We start from the raw sequence: 20,224 nt of genomic DNA, 5'->3' as shown, positions 1-20,224 counted from the left end.
GCCTTGAGCTGAAGAGCTGAGGGACAGCGCCCAGACCCAGAGTTCAAGCCCCACGACCGACAAAAAAAAAAAAATCTTAAAGTTTAACACAAGTTAAAATTTCTGCCACAGACAATGTGCTTAATAAATATTGTACATAGTTTATTTTCTCTTTTCTTACTACCTGTCTTCTTTGGGAAGTGTCTTTCAGGAAAAAAGATGTTAATTTTAACTGCATGTAGGATGACTGATAGAACAATATTTCAAATGGTATTTGGAGGTGACAAGGGCTTTACTTACCTTGTCCAGTTTGACACCTCCGCCCACTTTCAAAAGAAAAGAGATTTGAGTCGTAGCCATAACGGCGCAGGCAGAGGTAGTGCCATTTTACTGAGTCACGCTTGCGGGTATATAAAATCAGTTCTGTGTCTGTAAGTTCCATTATGCCAGAACCTAACTCATTCCCATCATCATCTACATTAATAACCTTAAAAAAAGAAGATGGAAATGATTTAATCAATTTGTCAGAAAAATGCAGATGCTAAATTAGTTCAATCAGTCAGTCGCTTATTCATTTGTGAGTGTAATAGCTAGTTTATATCTAAAAGGAATTTGCACTCCCATTGGAGAAGCAAGATATATAAACAAAGTCAACATCATAAACTTATGTATGATTACTTGACATATAAATGGAGGATGCAGAAGACAGAAATTAGGGGCATAATTAATTTTGAAAGGAAATCAGATAAGAGGGAAAATCCGGTATTCAGGATGTAGGATACAATATGAAGATGGGATATTAAAATAGAACAAAAAAGTACCTTTCAAAAAGACAAAATTAACAATGGCACAGCGTTCATGTTAAGGAAAGGACTTATATTGCTAAGCTTCAGAAAATGCTAAAGACTAACAGCTATGATTTATGGAAAAGTTACTACTCCCCTGGGGCAGGGCAAAATGATTTGCATTTATTTCCCCCCATATAATTCTCTTAATCCTAAAATTCAGGTTTCTACTGTACAAAATAAAATAGATTTAGTGATAATGTAACTTGCCCAAGGTCACAAAGCTGAGAAATAACAGAGGTATGATTCACAATAGGTTTATGTGATCTGGAGGCTATGACTTATAGCACACTGAAGTTGGATCAGGAGACATTAAATTGCTATGGGTGTGTTTTGTCTATTTTAACAAACAGGCTTATAAATGGTAAAGGAAGATTAATTTGATGACAACCAAAATGAAGGATTACAGGTTTACTGAAAGTAGGGAACAGTTAGGAAATCAAGCCAAGCAGGATAGTTCAAGTCTGTAATACTAGCACTTAAGAGGCTGAGGCACAAGAATTGGGAGTTTGTGGCCAGCCTGGGCTATACATAGCATGTTCCAGACCATCCTGGAGTATATACAATGAGACACTGCCTCAAAAACAACAGAATTATTTAGGTATATATGATAATAATTGCTGAAAAGTAGTCCCATGAACTGGATCTTAAGTGTTCCCCAAAGGCCTAAGTACTAGGAGGTGATAGAATCTTTAATCTAGACAGATGGGTCTATTGGTAAGTATTTGGGGTGTTTTTTTGAAGAGTATAGTGGGATCCCAGATACTTCTTCTGGCTCCTGGCCATAAATGGTGCCTTTTTTCCCTTCCATATACTTCCACAATGGTGTACTATATTGCTACAGACCCCAAACAATGAAAACAATGGCCCGTGAACTGAAGTCTTCAAAACTGGGCACCAAAATAAACCTTTCCTCAATGTAAGTTGATTTGTCTCAGGCATTTGTTGTAGTAATAGAAAGATAATAGGTGATGATGAAAGCGAGATGGTACTACAATTATTACTTAGATACAAAGGACCAAACAAAAAATACAAGAGGATTTTATGTTTTGTCTTCCCAGCAGTTCATGTGACAGAGGCTTAGTCATAACAGTGCTGAGATGGTGGGACCTTCAAGGGGTGGGGCATAACGGGAGGTTCTTAGGTCATTAGGGCATGCCTTTAGAAATGAATTAACACAGTTCTCTGTGTCTCAATCCAGTCACTCTTCAGATTCTACCTGAAATAGGATTAATAGTTCTTGTGCATGCTGCCACCATCAAGATACTATGAAATGATGCATGAAATGATAATGTTTGGACTTCATCTTTTAAGCTCCCAAAAGTATGAGTTAAGTAAACCTCTTTTCTTTATTAACAGTCTCAAGTATCTCATTATAGTCATAGAAAATAGATTACTATAATCCTATACTGTGAGGAAGCAAATGCCATCATTTATTCAAGTAAAAGAGGGAAAGAAAAAGAGGAGACAAAGGGGTCTAAAGGTGAAAGAAAGGAGGCAAGATATATTAAGTAAAGCATAAGGAATGAATCTACCTAGGCAATAAGATACATAGCTCAATTGGTTTTACTGACCTTAAATTTGTTCCGATGGCTATCTGGGACAGTATCTTTATCTGGACAGCTACAACAGCTACCCATGGCTTCTTCAGAAGACCATGTGATCACTACATGAAAAGTAGTTTGAAGAAAATTACTAGATGTAGGACACAAAAAGTATAAAACAGAAATACTACAAAACATCTAATACAACCATAATATTTTGATGCAGAAAATTAATAATTGGCTGAAGCTAGATTTCATACACTAGTTGATCAACTTTACTTAGTGATAACAATAAATTTTACAAAGCAGATGTCACAATAATCTCAAACTTCCAGTTAATTACAAGATATGCCTATCCTAAAGTTACCTTTAAAAAAACTCCACTTACAATCTAGTGTATACTATCTAAATAATTACCTTCTAGTTGTTTAAGAGTTAATCTAAGCATTAATGTGTTATGGTTTATTAAGAATTTCCTGAATTCATCTTTAAAAAAATAATACCAAAAGGATGCTGAACTGCTGGTTTAGCAGGTATTTAGATTTTTGTTACATTGTAGTATCCTTTATTTACCCCATGAGAAAAGAGCTGATAAGTAAATAATACAACTTCAAATTCAAAATAATACATTAATAAGAGTAAGGCCAACTCAAACTTCAAGGAGTAATGTAACACAGAATACTGGCAGACCTGATATACCATGTTTATTTAAATCTGTTTTTCTGATTGGGGGTGGGTGTTGTCCTGGGGCTAAAACTCAGGGCCTGACTGCTGTTCTTAGCTTTTTCTCTCAAAATGTGTGCCCCACCACTTGAGCCATGTCTCGACATCTGGTTTTTTGGTGGATGACTGGAGTTATGAATCTCATAAACTATCCTGCTTGGCCTGGCTCTGAACTACAATCCTCAGATCTCAGCCTTCTAAGCAGCTAAGATTACAAGTATGACCTACTAGCACCCAGCCAAAGCATTACTTCTAACAAGGGAAAGAATCAGAATGACTGTGGTCCTTAATACATGGGGAGGGAAAAAGCACAGGAGCTATGAAACATAACATTAAGTCTGGTTAGAATGTGAAATTTGGAATTAGCTACCTATAATCCTAGACACCCAGAGGCTGAGATCTGAAGAATCGGTTCAAAGCCAGCCCAAGCAAGAAAGTTCCGAAGATTTGTATCTCCAATTAACTTCAGAAAAGCTAGAAGTAGGGCTGTGGCTCAAGTAGAACATCAGCCTTGAGCAAAAAGGCTAAAGGACAGTGCCCAGGCCCTGAGTTCAAGCCCCAGGATGGACACATACAAAAGGTAAAATTTGCAAAATGAGGGACCTGGAGACACTAATAGAATTTGTGACCAAGGTGTTACCCAAGAAAAGGTGATAGGATTATTAAATAGGCTGTGATGACACTCAACAGAGGATGCAGGCCAACATTGTACAGTTCACTAGCTGTACTTAGAAGTCCAGAGGAAAGACAGTTCAACTGACACAGGCTCAAAGAATAAGGAAATTAAAAGATGTTGGTAATGAAGGAGTTTAAAGTAATGGATTACTGGACCTGGTCAGGGAAGAAGACAGCAGCTACCAAAGTAAAATATGGGGGGAGGAGGGAGTCCAAAGTTTTTTTTGTTTGTTTTTAGGGGTTTTTTTTTGGGTCCGGTTGTGGGGCCTGAACTCTGGGCCTGGGCACTGTCCCTCAGCTCTTCAGCTCAAGGCTAGTGCTCTACCACTTGAGCCACAGCACCACTTCCAGCTTTTTTCATTTTGCTTATGTGGTGCTGAGGAGTCGAATCCAGGGCCTCATGCATGCAAGGCAAGCGCTCTACCTGTGAGCCACCTTCCCAGCCCCGAGCCCAAAGTTTTAATAAGTTAAAGAATAGAGTAATAGGGTTAGTTGGCTTGAGGAAATAAGGCTGCTGGAACAGGTTCATCTTCAAACTGCTAAAGGGAGGCTTTTGTTGTTGTTGTTTGTGCCAGTCTTGGGGCTTGTACCCAAAGGGAGGCTTTTGTTGTTGTTGTTGTTTGTGCCAGTCTTGGGGCTTGTACCCATTCAGGGTCTGGGTACTGTTTCTGATCTTTTTTGCTCAAGACTAGTGCTCTACCACTTGGTTTTCTGATAGCTAATTGTCCCAGTTGTTCCAGCTGGCTTTGAACCTCAATTCACAGCTCTCAGCCTCCTGAGTAGTTAGGATTATAAAAGTAAGCCACTGGCTTCAGGCAGGAGGCTCCTCCCTCTCTTTCCCAAAGCTCAGCACCAAACTCAGGGTCTTGTACTTGCCAGACAAGTGCTCTTCCACTGAGCTAAAACCCCAACCCAGAAGGCTTTTTTAAATGTAAAATGTTCATCCATATCTGTCCCCTCCTCCTAAAATACAAATTCCTAGGCAGGGGGAAAGAATAGATACTCTGCATTTTTGACCACCAGATTAGCATCTGGAAATTACATTTGAATTATCTGAGATCAAATGCACTAATATTCACTAATTAGAGTAAAGACTTGATGAAAAGCCATATGATCCCAGCATGTACTTCTAAGTCAAAAACTAAGCAAAAATATTAGTGGCCCTATAGAAGAGTAGTTCTCCCTAGGAGTACACTCAAGAACAAAAGCTTCTGTTGGGAAGACTGACAGTGCAACAAGTATGGTGAATATTTTACATTAGTAAATACTGTTTTTGGTAAGATTTAAGCCATCTGTCCTTATTCTTTGGGAATGAAGGAGTCAATAAATCAGGAGACAAAATGGCTGCAAATAAGAAAACATTAAACGCTTTAGCTTGAAAACCTAAGTTGTGGAATTAAAGTCCCCCCCCCCCAACCTTTTTTTTGGTGCCAGTACTGGGGCTTGAACTCAGGGCCTGGGCACTGTCCCTGAGCTTTTTCACTCAAAGTTAACCTTCTACTACCTGCTCCACAGCTCCTCTTCCAGCTTTTTGATGATTTCTTGGAGATATGAGTCTCAAGGATTTTCCTGCCTAGAGTAGCTTCAAATCTCAATACTTAGATCTCAGCCTTCTGAACAGCTAGGATTAAAGGCATGAGTCACTGGCACAGAGTTAGTTTTTTTAAAAGTAAATTCCAACTTACCTAGATCTGGCCATTAATATTCTTAGTCTCTGTTGCTGCATCAGGAGTTTACAAATATTTCAAATACCATGGCTTCCTTGTTTGCTGAAACCTAGAAGTTGTACAAAAAAATTGTTTAAAAAGAATTTCTGGTTTCTTTTTAAGATAGGAATTTTCCTTATGAGACTTCTAGAAGTAGAAGTAGTTGATCAAGTAGAAGTAGTTGATCCATTTAAACCAACTCAAAGGGTCTACATAATGCTTTAAAATTATATAAAAATATAATATATATTATAAAATTATATAAATATATAAAATCAACTTTTAAAATAGGATTTACCATTCCTTTTCAAAATAAAAAGTAAAAAAGCAATGGTCTCAAGTTCTGTCTTTCTTTCTGGCTTCTCCACTATAGCTATGTCACTGTACAACTTTTTTCCCCTTCCCTGGTTGTAGGGCTTGAACTCTTTTTCACTCAAGGCTAGCAGTTTACCATTTGGAGCCACAGCACCACTTCCAGTTTTCTGGTGGTTAATTGAAGATAACATTCTTGTGAATTTTCTTGTCTGGGCTGGCTTCAAACAGCAATCCTCAGATCTCAGCCTCCTGAGTAGTTAGGATTACAAGCTTGAGCCATTGAAACCCGGCTAAATTTTTTTTATTTTTTTAATATTGGTTCTAAGGCTTGAACTTAGGGTCTGGGCTCGATCACTTAGCTTTTTCCCTCAAGGCAGGCCACAGTTTGAACCATAGCTCTACTTCTGGCTTTTTGGTGGTGAACTGAAGTTAAGAGTCTCACTACCATGTGCCAGTGGCTCATCCTATAATCCTAGCTAGTCCTAGCTACTCAGGAGGCTGAAATCTGAGGATCTCAGTTCAAAGCCAGCCCAGGCAGGAAAGTTCCATGAGACTCTTAACTCCAGTTAACCACCAGAAAACTGGAAGTGGCGCTGTGGCTCAAGTGGTAGAGTGCTAGCCTTGAGCTGAAGTGTGCAAGGTCAGCACCCAGGCCCAGAGTTCAAGCCCCACAACCAACCAAAAAAAAAATAGTCTCACAGATTTTCCTGCTGGCTTCAACCCACCATCTTCAGATCTCAGCCTCCTGAGAAGCTAGAATTATAGGCATAAGCCACACATGTCCTCAGCCATAAAATGAGGGGTTAAACCACCTCCAAAGTTTCATTCCAGTTCTAAAGTATTATTTTAGCCAGGGGCAGACTAAATCTCCTGGCGAGTTTTCCTAAACCTCACTGTTATTTATCCTGAAGAACACTCTTTAGAATCTACCTGCTGTGTTTTCTATTTCATAAGATTCCCCAGAGCTAGATGAGAGTTAGCAATATATAAATAGATCATAAGGAAAAGCATTCCACAGTGTCACAAGACAGTCTAGTTACAATATACATTTGGAAATTTTTTGGTCTATTTACAACTGAAAAAAATCAGTCACACAGAAAGACACTCATACTTATTGAATGTTTATGCTATCTCATGCATTGTTAAAGGCTACAGGTAGAGTCTCATTTCAACCTATACAAAAACCAGAGTTAACAAGTAGGATATACAAAACAAACATTTCCAAAATCATGTACCCACACACAATTATTTCAATTCTGGATTTTACATAATCATCATGCTAGATGCTTGCTTACACACATGTGAACTGCGGCTACAATCTCACTTAAGATGGGTAGCAATCTAGTTCCTCTTCTATAGTACTCTTTCTGTGCACCAGAAAGAGATAGTATACCTATCATGCTTCATCTCTGTCTTGTAAAACTGCCCAGGGATAAGCTAATTCTACCATAAACAAAGTATCTTATTTGAATATATATTCTCTTCATTCATCTCTCTCTTTCTCTCCTAAAAGCGTTAGCCAGGAGGTGGGAATGTGGCTTAGTGGTAGAGTGCTTGCTTAGCATGCATGAAGCCCTGGGTTCGCTTTCTCAATACCACATAAACAGAAAAAGTGGGAAATAGCACTGTGGCTCAAGTGGTAGAGCACTGGCCTTGAACACAGAGAGGCTCAGGGACAGAGCTCAGGCCCTAAGTTCAAGCCCTAGGCCCGTCCCAAAAAAACAAAAAAAAAGTTTTAGCCAATTAGCTTGGGAAAATCTGTCTTTATTTCACTTATAGGCATTCTCCAACCCTATTCTGAGTTAAAGGATAGTAAGTGAGATTAAGAGAAATGAGAACAGTTGGAGTCTAGTAGCTCATGTCTGTAATCCTAGATACTCAGGAGTAGAGATCAGACTGTTTAGGGATAGTCTGGACAAAAAATTAGCAAGACCCCATATAAATAAACAGCTGGTTATGGTAATGCCAGCCTATCATCCTAGCAATGTAGCATGCATTAACAGGAGGTTCACAGTCCGAAAAAAGAACTGGTATGTGGCTCACATAGAAGACAGCTTGCCCTGCAAGTGTGAAGCCCTAAGTTCACCAGTATCTCCAAAAAGAGGAAGAAGGGATGGAGAAAGGGAGAGGGATGGGACTACAACTGAAAAAAAAATCAAGAAAAAGCCCTACAATTTAAAATGAAGGTAAACAGAATCGGTGTACCAATGTATAAGCCTTTGATCTCCGTTTGGATCTCTATAAAATTTTCTGACCTCTTTTTGAAGATCAGTATTTACTAGTATATTGTTTAATTATTTTTTTCTATTAGCATGGCCAAAGTAATATAGAGCTTTTCCTTGCTTTTACTGTTTTCACTACAAATATCCAGCATGTCAGATGTTATTGGGGATTTAAAAGATTTTTGTGCCTCATTCAAAGGATATTTTCTACATGAAAACACATTCTGAGTTCCAAACAACTGCCACACCAAAGCCCTTTTGGTGTAAACACAAGTCAATGGACCATGTATGTACTGCCTCTGACTGGACTTGACTCAAATACTCTCCATGATTTTCTTAACCCCCTTTGGCTTCTCCCCACTGTTGGACAACTGAGAACCAAGAGGTAATTTGGAGGTAGTAAGGAAGAAAGAGGTGTTGCAGACACTGCAATAGACCTATTGCTCTTTTGCTGTAACATGTCATTTTCCTATTAAGTAGACATATATCGCGTGTAATGATTACTCAAAAAGAGTACCACAATTTTACCAAGGAAAATATCAAGAGGCTGAGAAATACTGTCAACTACCACTCCATTTTTTGTTGCAGCAAAGTGGGGGGAGTCAAGACTGGGACTCAAAACTCAGAGTAGCAGACATTTTAGTTATTGGCTAGCACTCTATCAATTGAGCCATGCCTCCAACCCCAAAAACTCATTTTAAAGTTCCTTGCTATGGGCTAGATAGACATAAAGTCACATGGATGATCTAATTATTCCAAAAACCAAACTTATAAGATAGACATTACCATTATTTTTGTAGTCTAAATGAGGAACCCAAGGCTTGGAAAGGTTAGGTAACTCCAGGCCAATAGTTAATCATAGGGACAGCCAGGCTTAAATCCCAATCTGACTCCAAAGCACTGGCCTCTATTAATACGTAAAAAACTTTAACAATGCCTACCATACAGTAAGCACATAGTAAATAAATAAATATATGTATATATAAATAATTCATCATGACACATAACATACTGTCTATATTTTCTCATTTATAACATTAGGACATCTGTTTCATAGGTACTGAGAAAAATAAATTTTGGTTATAAAGATACTTAGAAACACATACAGATTTTTTTAAAACATGACATTTTCATATCACCACTCTAGGAAAAGCCCATCTTTTATCTTACAAAGGGCCATTTATACCATCAGCACAGAAAAACCTAGAACTTAAGAACCATCCTTATAACAAGCACTGTATGAATTTAGTATAGCTGTCATAAATTATTCCAATGATTCCTGCAGAATGACAAGCAAAGAGAACACTAAACTTTGTTCACAAGTCTGACTATATATTTGGTGCTTAGAAAAGTATATTTGCGGGCTGGGAAGGTGGCTCAGTGGTAGAGTGCTTGCCTTGCATGCATGAGGCCCTGGGTTTGATTCCTCAGCACCACAAAAGAAAAAAGAAAAAAAAAGCCAGAAGTGGCGCTGTGGCTCAAGTGGTAGAGTCCTAGCCTTGAGCTGAAGAGCTGAGGGACAGCGCCCAGGCCCAGAGTTCAGGCCCCACGACTGGACCCGCCCCCCAAAAAAGAAAGAAAAGTATATTTTCTTTCTCATGTTCACTACACTAAGTGTGAATTTTACTTATACTACAGAACTTGTTTAAACATAGCCAGGACAGAATATACAGCTAGAAGCCAGGCGCCGGTGGCTCACCCCTGTAATCCTAGCTCCTCAGGAGGCTGAGATCTGAGGATCACAGTTCAAAGCCAGCCAAGGCAGGAAAGTCCGTGAGACTCTTATCTCTAATAAACCACTAGAAAACTGGAAGTGGCACTGTGGCTCAAGCAGTAGAGCGATCGCCCTGAGCTGAAGAGCTGAGGGACAGCGCCCAAGCCCAGAGTTCAAGCCCCAAGACCAAAAAATAAAAAATATATATATAGCTAGAAGCATGAAATCATACTTAAATATTATGCACAGCTAATGGCCAAGTTAAATTACATTAAAGCTATCAACAGAATGGCACTCCATAATTGTCCTTTTATTGTCTGCATAGATGTGTGTGTCTGTGTGTATAAAAAAAATATATATATATAATAGAGCCAGGTGCTGGTGGCTCATGCCTATAATTCTACCTACTCAAGAGGCTGAGATATCTGAGGATCGTGGTTCAAGGCCAGCCCAGGCAGGAAAGTCCATGAGACTCTGATCTCCAATAAACCACTCAGAAAATAGGAAGTAGTGTTTTGGCTCAAGTGGTAGAGTGCTTGCCTTGAGCTGAACAGCTAAAGGACAGTGCGCAGGCCTAGAGTTCAAGCCCCACAGCCAACAACAACAAAAAGTAGGTAATCCACTGTTTTAAAACTGTTTTATAAATTCATAAACTTTGTTTTTCTTTTAACACTAATAAGAATTTTTATCATTGATATAGTCTGAGGAAGGAGTTAGGAAAATAGTTTCCATGTCAGCTTAACTTTTAAAGTCCACACATAAACACAAAACTACAAAGAAATAGATGAGTATTTCTAAGTATTTGTCAGTGTATCTGTTATTCCTAAGCAGACTTTTCTTCCAAGCTTTTTAGTTTAAGGGTAAAATTTTTTTTTGTTTTTTAGTTTTTTAATTTTGTTTCAGTGCTGGGGGATTATATCCCAGGCCTCACACATAGTAGGTCGGCATCTGACTGCTTAGCTACACCCAAAGAGCCTCACTTTAACTTTTGATAAAATCAATTATATATCTTTTTTTTTTTTTTTGGTCATAGGGCCTGAACTCTGGGCCTGGGAGCTGTCCCTCAGCTCATTAGCTCAAGGCTAGTGCCACTTGAGCCATAGTGCCATTTCCGGCTTTTTCTGCTTATGTGGTGCTGAGGAATCGAACCCAGGGCACGCAAGGCAAGCACTCTACCACTGAGCCACCTTCCCAGCCCTCAATTATGTATCTTACAAATCATTTCAATATATATTAATTTATATTTTGGAAACTCTTTACATCTAATCTAAATTCCTTGTACTGCAAATTAGACCAGGTTCTTCTCATTTGTCTTCTCTTTGAGACACTAAAACTAGAATGATCAAGAAAGATCAAACACATATTTACAAATATGTAAAGTGTTACCAACGTGTTATTCTATAGGTAAATATAATATATTGTTATTTCACTTTAAATACAGTTGCTTGAATTAAGCTAACAGAAAGTTACTCAGTTGATAAAATAACTTGTAAATAGCTATCAACACTGAGGAAATGAATTCATTTCTCCGTCCACACAAAGCATTCAGCAAGCATTTTTTGAGTACTGAGTTAAATAGTCAGCTTTCCCTGGTTCCCAAGGGAGAAAAATAGGGAAGAAAATGAATACCTGGCAGAGTCACTCACCCATGTTTAGGTGCTGTGAGAATATTTAACTCATATTACAAGGATAGACAGACTCATCAAAGAAAGCTTCCTGGAAAGGTAATCCCTAAATTGACTTCTGAAAGACAGATAGGAATTAGCTAGGTTAAGTTCAGATCAAGAAGAATTCATGCAAAACAAACAAGGCCAAAAAAACATGTTTTACTCCAAGAATGGGCACACTGTAGTTCTGTAGAGTTAGCATGTGGGTGGTACATGGGAAAATATTACAACACAGGTAGGAAGATAGGCACATGACCATTCCATAAAGGATCAAGTCTGTTCTACTCACATTTTCCCTTAAAGACATCACTAATGGCCTACCAATGTGTGTTTTTTTTTCTTTTGTCGGTTGTGGGGCTTGAACTCTGGGCCTGGGCGCTGTCCCTCAGCTTTTCAGCTCAAGGCTACCACTTAAGTCACAGGGCCACTTCTGGTTTTCTGGTGGTTTATTGGAGATAAGAGTCTCATGAACCTTCCTGCCCAGCTGGCTTTGAAATGCGATCCTCAGATCTCAGCCTCCTGAGTAGCTAGGATTATATGCGTGAGCCACCAGTACCTAGCCCCAAAATAGTTTTCTACAGAGGCAGAAAATTTAGAATATACATATATATAGAGAGAGAGATAGATAGATATAGATATAGATAACTTAACTCAACGCTGGTAATAATAAAACTACTACTGTTTTATTATCTGTTGTGATCAAATCTGGCCAAGACACAACATCCAACTCTGTATGTAAAAAAAAATAAAGGTTCTCTTCTGTGAACAATTATATTTGCAGTATCATCATAGGATGATGATCTGGGCCTAAGATTCCCACTTTCATTTTGCACCTACAAAAGCTATCCCTCATTTTGTTGTTGTTGTTTGTGCCAGTACTGGGGTTTCAATTCAAGGCAAGGGCACAGTCTCTTAGCTTTTTCATTCAAGTATAACTCTCTACCATTTGAGCCAGAGCACCACCTGCTGGTTAACTGGAGATAAAGTCCCACAGATTTCCTGCCCAGGCTGGCTCCAAACTGCAATCCTCAGATCTCAGCATCTTGAGTAGCTAGGATTATAGATATAAGCCACTGGTGCCCAGCTTATAAAAAAGCATTTGCAAAACCAAATAAACTGTATAAAATATAATATAAACCTGTATTTCAAAATTCAGGTAGATTTTATGTCCACTGTTTAAAGAATGTAAGATGAAAAAAAAAAAGCCCTAGCCGGGCGCCAGTGGCTCACGCCTGTAATCCTAGCTACTCAGGAGGCTGAGATCTGAGGACCGTGGTTCAAAGCCAGCCAGGGCAGGAAAGTCTGTGAGACTCTTATCTCCAATAAACCACTAGAAAACCGGAAGTGGTACTGTGGCTCAAGCAGTAGAGCACTCACCTTGAGCTGAAGAGCGCAGGGACAGCACCCAAACCCAGAGTTCAAGCCCCACAACTGAGACACACAAAAAAAAAGCCCTGAAACTGGCACAAAACAACATAAAAAAGAAATTTTATTTAAATATATATACATATATATATATGATGACAACAGTGTTCATGATAGAATGGAGCAGGAAAAAAATAGAAATTATTAAAAATAGAATACTAAATGTATCAGGTGCTGGGTGGAGGTATACACAGGACTAAGGGTACAATCTTTGCAACTTCTCTGTGATTCTAAAATTGTTCTTAAAAATTGATTAGAAAAAATTGCTCTTCACATAAACTAGCAAATTTAAGATTTCAATTTAAAACTGTAACATTTTACCCTTTTCTTTTATTCCCCCATAAATTACATATGGCAAGCAAAAAGATAAGTAAGAATAAAAACCAAAGACATTGTAACATGTTAGCATTCACTTGATAGAATAAGAGCCATTTTTTCTTTTTTACATGTAGTGCAAACTATCTTTATAATCAAATTACTAACTAATGAATATCCAAATCAACACCTATTAAAAAGTTCTTTAGAAAGAAAACTGTAGGGCTGGGAAGGTAGCTCAGCGGTAGAGTGCATGCCTTGCAAGCATGAGGCCCTGGGTTCAATTCCTCAGCACCACATAAACAGAAAAAGCCGGAAGTGGCGCTGTGGCTCCAGTGGTAGAGCGCTAGCCTTGAGCTGAAGAGCTGAGGGACAGCGCCCAGGCCCAGAGTTCAAGCCCCACGACCGGCAAAAAAAAGAAAGAAAGAAAAGAAAACTGTAAATGTCCACATAGAACCCAAATAACAGACTACAGCAGTGTGAAGAACAGAAGCCAAAGGAAATGCCAAGGGGATTTAAGCAGGCAAAACTAATTAGTAAATATATGCTGGATATATGCCAAATTGCAGAATATAACGTACACTCCCAGATACTTAGAATTTGTGTCTCAGGGATGTGATGAAAATGCTTATAATAGAAAGTTATACAACCTAGGTTTTTTCTAAACAAATATAATATACCCAGAAACAGGTGCACATCTGCCCTGAGAGGTTGCAGAAACACTGTGTCTTCAATATCACAACATGTTTCTTAAGCCCTCTCCTTCTTTCCTTTCTTAACACATTCCTGCCCTGTATGCCTAGTCATAAGCCTTCTGATTTAAATATGGTAACCAGGCAGTTCAGAGACTATTGGGATTACAGAAGCAAATTCTATTTCAGATGTATGACAAGTGCCTATCATAAAAAGCTGGGCACTAGCCAGGTGCTGGTGGTTCACACTTGTAATCCTAGCTACTCAAAAAGCTAAAATATGAGGATCACAGTTCAAAGCCACCTTGGGCAGGAAAGCCTGTGAAACTCTTATCTCCAATTAATCACCAGAAAACTGGAAGTGGTGCTGTGGCTCAAGTGGTAGAATACTAGCCTTGAGCAAAAAGAGCTCAGGGACAGCGCCCCACACCCTGAGTTCAAGCCCCACGAACAACAAAAGAAAAAAGAGAAGAAAAAAGAAAAACCTCCTCTGAATTATAATGGCTAACATTGTTAAGTGCTGGGCTGTTTGCCCCTTCTGAAACAGCTCTAAAAGGTGAACTCTGGGTGTTGTATTGCTTTTAAAGATTTTTCTGTGTTTATGGGTCACCCTCATGCTCAGGTGAGAGGATAGCAGTGACTAGAACTGTCACTAATAAACATTCTTTTCTAGTTTATTCTTTTGAATCCAGTTTTTGACCCCAGTTTTCTTACAGAGTACAAAATAAAGCCCTAAACTCACAGCCAAAAGAGGTCTAAAGAGGTCTTGTATGTTCAAAGTATTTGGCCTAAGAGTCATATTAACACTAACTTACAGGTATTAGGAAGCCTTTGGGGGCTATTTCTAGTTTTTTGTTCATGTTTAGAAAATGGAGGCTACTATGAAGGCTTCTATATTGTTATTTTGTTTTGTTTTTCTTTTCTTTCTTCTTTTTTTTGGGGGGGAAGTCATGGGGGTGAAAGCTGGGCCTGGGTGCTGTCCCTCAGCTCTTCAGCTCAAGCTCTTCAGCTCCCTTGAGCCATAGCGCCACTTCCAGCTTTTCTGTTTATGTGGTGCTGAGGAATTGAACCCAGGGCCTCATGCATGCAAGGCAAGCACTCTACCACTGAGCCACCTTCCAAGCCCTATATTGTTATTTTGAATACTAACAGACAAATATAGAGACATATGCTGGTTTCCAGCAAAAAGAAGGTCTGTTTGATTCTAAGAACAGGATTTTGTATATGCCACTGAGAAAGAAAGAAGTTGCCAACTACACTATTATATAACATATCACTGTTTAACAAAAACTGAGCTCCCTTGAAATTTTGACTTCTCAGTCATAAACAGCATTCAATAGATTCCAGTGGTGGGTAAGAACAATGAGATTAACTTGAGGAATCTTCTAATGAAGTGACTTTCAAGGACTAATCTGAACTACTCTGCATTAAAGAGAACAAAGAAAAAAATTCAGTGAAATAGCTTTTAAGTAGCTATAAAGTTTTAAAAATTATATTCAATTAATTCTAAGTAAAAGATGTAAGAAAAATGAAACATTTTTAACCTTGTTAGTTCTAAGTAAAACATTTAATGATATAAAACTTTAAAGTCTGCACCAAATTTTATAGTTGGTTTCTGCTGTAATAATTGTTTATTGTCACTAAAACCTATCTAACTAACTTGGATTTCATAACTTTCTACTGCTAAAAAAATTTATACTTTCTTTCCTATTTTTTTAAAGCCAGGCACATAAAAATTGTTTGTTTGTTTAAAAGTAGAGTTTAAAGGTTATTTATAATGCCAGATATTTTCCACTTGGTACTCCAGAGCCATTCTCCAACATTCTCCACCCTGCTAGAACACCAGCAGCTCATCTGGCTGGCAGTGGATTCCTTCCTTTCTGCAGTTGCTCTAGTGATGTCCTCTCTTAGGCAGCTCTCCTGTACTTATAGCCCTTGCTGGTTCAGGTACCAATCCTCTACCCCTGGTCTGTTTTAAACCTAGAGGTATTAACAGCTTTCTGATGTTGCTAGGTAGCATCATCAAATTCTGGTTTCCTATAACTTGCCTACACTCTGTAAATAATCCCTCCATTAAATTTTTCTCTATACAAGATTCCTACCTGATTGTTCTTACTGATGTTTCAATACAGATAGCACATATGACACTACAGCTACTTAAGAAAATATTTTACAAAAGAAGAGCCGTATCACCAGCACCTGCATTATTTAATCAAACCAACTAAATTACTCTTTAAAAATGGAAAAGGGTAGGGAAGGTGGCTCAGTGGAAGACTGCTTGCTTTGCATGCATGAGGCCCTGGGCTCAATTCCTCAGTACCACATAAGCAGAAAAAGCCGCAAGTGGCCCTATGGCTCAAGTGGTAGAGCGCTAGCCTTGAGCTGAAGAGCTGAGGGACAGCATCCAAGCCCAGAGTTCAGGCCCCATGACTGACAAAAAATAAAAAAGGAAAATAAAAAAATGCCAACCTAAAAAATGGTTGAAAGTTAGAAATTACTTCTAAATTTTACTGAGATTAACATCCAAAAAAACTTGCAGTCATCCTTGATACTTTGCCTTTCACATCCCATAGCCAATCCATTGATGATTCAGATCTATCTTCAAAGGATACGCCCACTTCAAACACTGCTTACCATCTCCATCACTACTTCGGTCCAAACTAAAAACACTTCTTCCTTGTCTAATTTTTTTTTCCTACAGGCTTCTTATTGACACTCTTCTCTCTTTGTCCTACACACCACTCTTTTCTTAAAAAAAAAGCTAAGTAATTCCGCTAAATGTTAGGGAAATTTGGGAGAAGACAGCAGACTAGTAACACCCACCACTTGCTAGCATCTCCAGAAAATAAGACTAAACAGCTGGAGAGTAGCTACCTTTGAGGTGGGTAAAGATGATAAGGCACAGAAGTTTCAGTATCAAGCAGAACAAAGGGAAGACTGCCTTAGAGGAACTTGTCTTGGCAGAAGGCAGGGGCCAATACAAAAACATGAATGAACAGACAAAAGACCCAGGGGGAAAAAAACAACACTGGTGTCAATACCAACAAGAAATGCAAGCTAACAAAGACAGGAATCCTAGAGTTTGTACAGCATCTGGCACTGGCAAAGTTCTTTCTTGCTCCCAGCATTCAATTGTGTTGCAGCAGGAGAATGTCATCTGAAACACTCCTATCTCAGCCAGCTACTTTCGAAGTCAAACATGCTGACTTGTCCCTAGCTCCAGAAAAATGTAGCAAGAATGATCCACCAAGTGTTGGCCTAGACAGGTGGTCTGGTTACAAAAGAAAGACTGAATCAGAGACAAGGGTTTCTCTAAGGTAGGAAAACAGAGCCACAGGGAAGAGAAGTTACTTGCAATTTGAGGATAGCAATCATAGATGCTCATCAGGAAAGCTCTGGAAAAAAGAACAAGTAAGGTGTAGTAATCATATGCAGGATCTAAGTTGTAAAAAATTGTCAGTAATGAGGAGAATGGAACTCCTGAGCATCCTACCATCATTTGGTCTGGTGTGCATTTTCATAGGCCATGCCTGCTCTAGAAAAAGTCAATTAAGTCAGGCACCAGTGGCTCACATTTGTAATCCTAGCTATTCAGGTTGCTGAGGTCTGAGGATCAAGTTCAGGGGGCTGAGGTCTGAGGAATCTCAAGGTCTTTGGTCAATTCCTTGGTCTGCCATTTTTATAGAACTGGAGACTGTCAAGGCAATGCCTCTCAGGTGCTTAAATCAGGAAGAAATGCTAGCTTCATTTTTACTATTTTCCTTTTGTATGGTATGTACCAGTACTGGCGGAGCTTGAACTTGGCACCTAGGTGCTGTCCTTGAGCTTTTATGTACAAAACTAACACTCTGCCATTTGAGCAACACACACACACACACACACACACAAAGCCTAGCAAAAATAATTTGATATTTAGTAAACAAACTTCTGACTTTTTGACAATTCATTGGAGATAACAGTCTCAGTGACATTTCCTGCCTGGGTTGGCTTCAAACTGCAATCCTCAGAACTCAACCTCTTGAGTAGCTAAGGATACAGGGTTGAGCCACCTTCATGTTTTTTATCTTTATTTTTTTGCTGGTCCTGGGGCTTGAACTCAGGGCCTGGGTGCCTCTTTTGTTCGGCTTATCACTTAAGCCACAGTGCCACTTCCGGCTTCTTCTGAGTAGTTTGTTGGAGATAAGAATATCAATGACTCTTCTGCCTGAATTGGCTTTAAAACATGATCCTTAGATGGCAGACTCCTGAATAGTTATAATAGGCATGAGCCATCAGCACTAGGCCCACCTTCATACTTATAAAGTTAATCAATAGCAATCTTTTAAAAGCAAGTAATTAACTAAGAACTTATCTTTGCATCCAAAAAACACATCCCTGACTTGGAAAACCTGTAGTTCTGACTAAAAAATGATGAATTGATAAAATAACATTTTTTAGAACACATTTTTATAAACACTTAAAAAATGTGCTGAGTGCCATGGCTCACATGTATAATCCTAGCTACTTAAAAAGTTGAGATTTGAGGATCATAGTTTGAAGCCAGCACAGGCAGACAAGTCCAAGAGACAATAAACTACTCAAAAAAAAAAGCTGAAAGTGGAGATGTGGTTCAAGTGGTAGAGCACTAACCTTGAGCAAAGAAAGCTCAGAGCTAGGTACCCAGGAGCTAAGTTCAAGCCCCAGGACTAGCATCCAAATAAATAAATAAGTAAATAAATAAACAAACAAATAAATGTAATAAATGTGTCTATCAAGCAGAAGAAATTTACTCCATTTCATCTAGCATCAAAGTACTTTCCCTTGATACTAAATATACATGTACATTCAAGGTAGACATTTTTTCTTCTAAACTATAAGCCTCTGGCTCAGATGAAAACAGAACAATTTAAAATACACACAACTTTCAGCATTCAAACTTGTAGTTTCTACATGCTGCCCACACAGCACTTTGTGAGCATGTGATTAGGAGGAATGATGCACAATCACACCACATTCTTTCCCTCAGCTCACACATCAAGAACTTGCCCTCTCAGCTGCATTCTTCCCCAAACAGCCATGATCACCTTAGCAACCCTATGCTCCTAATATGGACAGCTGGTCCATTTAAAGTCAGTCTTTCTTGGCAGGGAAACTGCTTGTTCTTCAAATTGGGAGTGAGAAGAGAGGTTTTCTTTTCAGTACACATTATAGAGGTTAATCTAACTTGATCAGCATTTTTGTTCTGTGGTGGCAACTTTCATGGAGTTTCAACCTATTCTTAATTTTGTTTGCTGTTTTTTTATTAATGTAAAAGCAAATAGCTGAAAAAATAAAATCAAGCCAGCTAACACAAAATTCTATGATTAGAAAATAAAACAAAAAGTATCTAACAAATTATAAACTATGCCACATTTTTAAGATTAAAGTTTGCTTTTAAGTTAAACAGAACTATAGCACCTGAAGCCTTAATAAACAACAATAAATATGAGTCAAAAGACTTGTTTTTTTTGTTTGTTTTGTTGTTTTTAGTATCATAGCCTGTGTATATGTGCCACAGTCCTAGGTTTTGAACTTAGGGCCTCATACCCTAACTTGGCTTTATTCAAGACTTGAGTTTTACCATTTGAGTACTCCTCCACTTCTGGCTTTTTCCTGGTTAGTTGAAGATAACCATTTCACAGACTCTTCTGCCTGTTTGGCTTCAAACCTTAATCCTTAGATCCCAGTCCAAGTAGCTAAAATTACAGACATAAGCCACCAGCACCAGGCTAGAAGGACAGACTTTTTAATAATAAAAGTACTTTTTAAACAAAAACATATTACAAAATGTATCATTTTGTTATTATAAAACAGTTTGTTTACTGATTAAATATCAAATTATTTTTGCTAGGCTTATAATGATATGTGGCATAATTTCATATTCTAAAAAATTTAAAGCTCAAGTTTCATTCAAGACTGCATATTTTAAAGCTTGATTTTTTTAAGATATAAAATATGTAAAATGGCATCCATCCCAACATAAGTATGTAATATATTCACAAAGTTTTTAATCATTACTATAATATAGTTACAGAACATTTTCATCATCCCAATAAAAAATCTTATGTTTAAGAGCACATTTCCAGTTCCAGTAAGAAATATCTGAAACAAATTTAATTTTAAAAGGTTTTAAAGAAGCAAACTCTTTACAATACTATAGTCAAAATTATATTTTTAAAAATACATAGAACAGGGCTGGGAAGGTGGCTCAGTGGTAGAGCGCTTGCCTTGCATGCTCAAGACCCTGGGTTCGATTCCTCAGCACCACATAAGCAAACAGAAAAAAGCCGGAAGTGGCGCTGTGGTTCAAGTGGTAGAGCGTTAGCCTTGAGCTGAAGAGCTGAGGGACAGCGCCCAGGCCCAGAGTTCAGGCCCCACGACCGG

General features: G+C 38.4%; 1 protein-coding gene across 1 annotated transcript in view; it reads right to left on the bottom strand.

The window, feature by feature from the left end:
* Frs2 (fibroblast growth factor receptor substrate 2) overlaps positions 1-20,224 on the bottom strand; it is an 88,568-nt gene that overhangs the window by 8,201 nt on the left and 60,143 nt on the right. The window contains exons 3-5 of the mRNA XM_013022416.1: positions 5,452-5,542; positions 2,399-2,490; positions 280-466 (exon numbers count right to left, since the gene is read on the bottom strand). Coding sequence (XP_012877870.1) covers positions 280-466; positions 2,399-2,464 — 253 coding nt within the window. The 5' untranslated portion in view covers positions 2,465-2,490; positions 5,452-5,542. The remainder of the gene's footprint in view (positions 1-279; positions 467-2,398; positions 2,491-5,451; positions 5,543-20,224) is intronic.

Source organism: Dipodomys ordii, unplaced genomic scaffold (assembly GCF_000151885.1).
Source record: "Dipodomys ordii isolate 6190 unplaced genomic scaffold, Dord_2.0 Scaffold3, whole genome shotgun sequence".
Taxonomy (NCBI): domain Eukaryota; kingdom Metazoa; phylum Chordata; class Mammalia; order Rodentia; family Heteromyidae; genus Dipodomys; species Dipodomys ordii.
The sequence above is the reverse complement of the archived record's forward strand: the minus strand, read 5'-3'. Positions and strand labels throughout refer to the sequence as shown.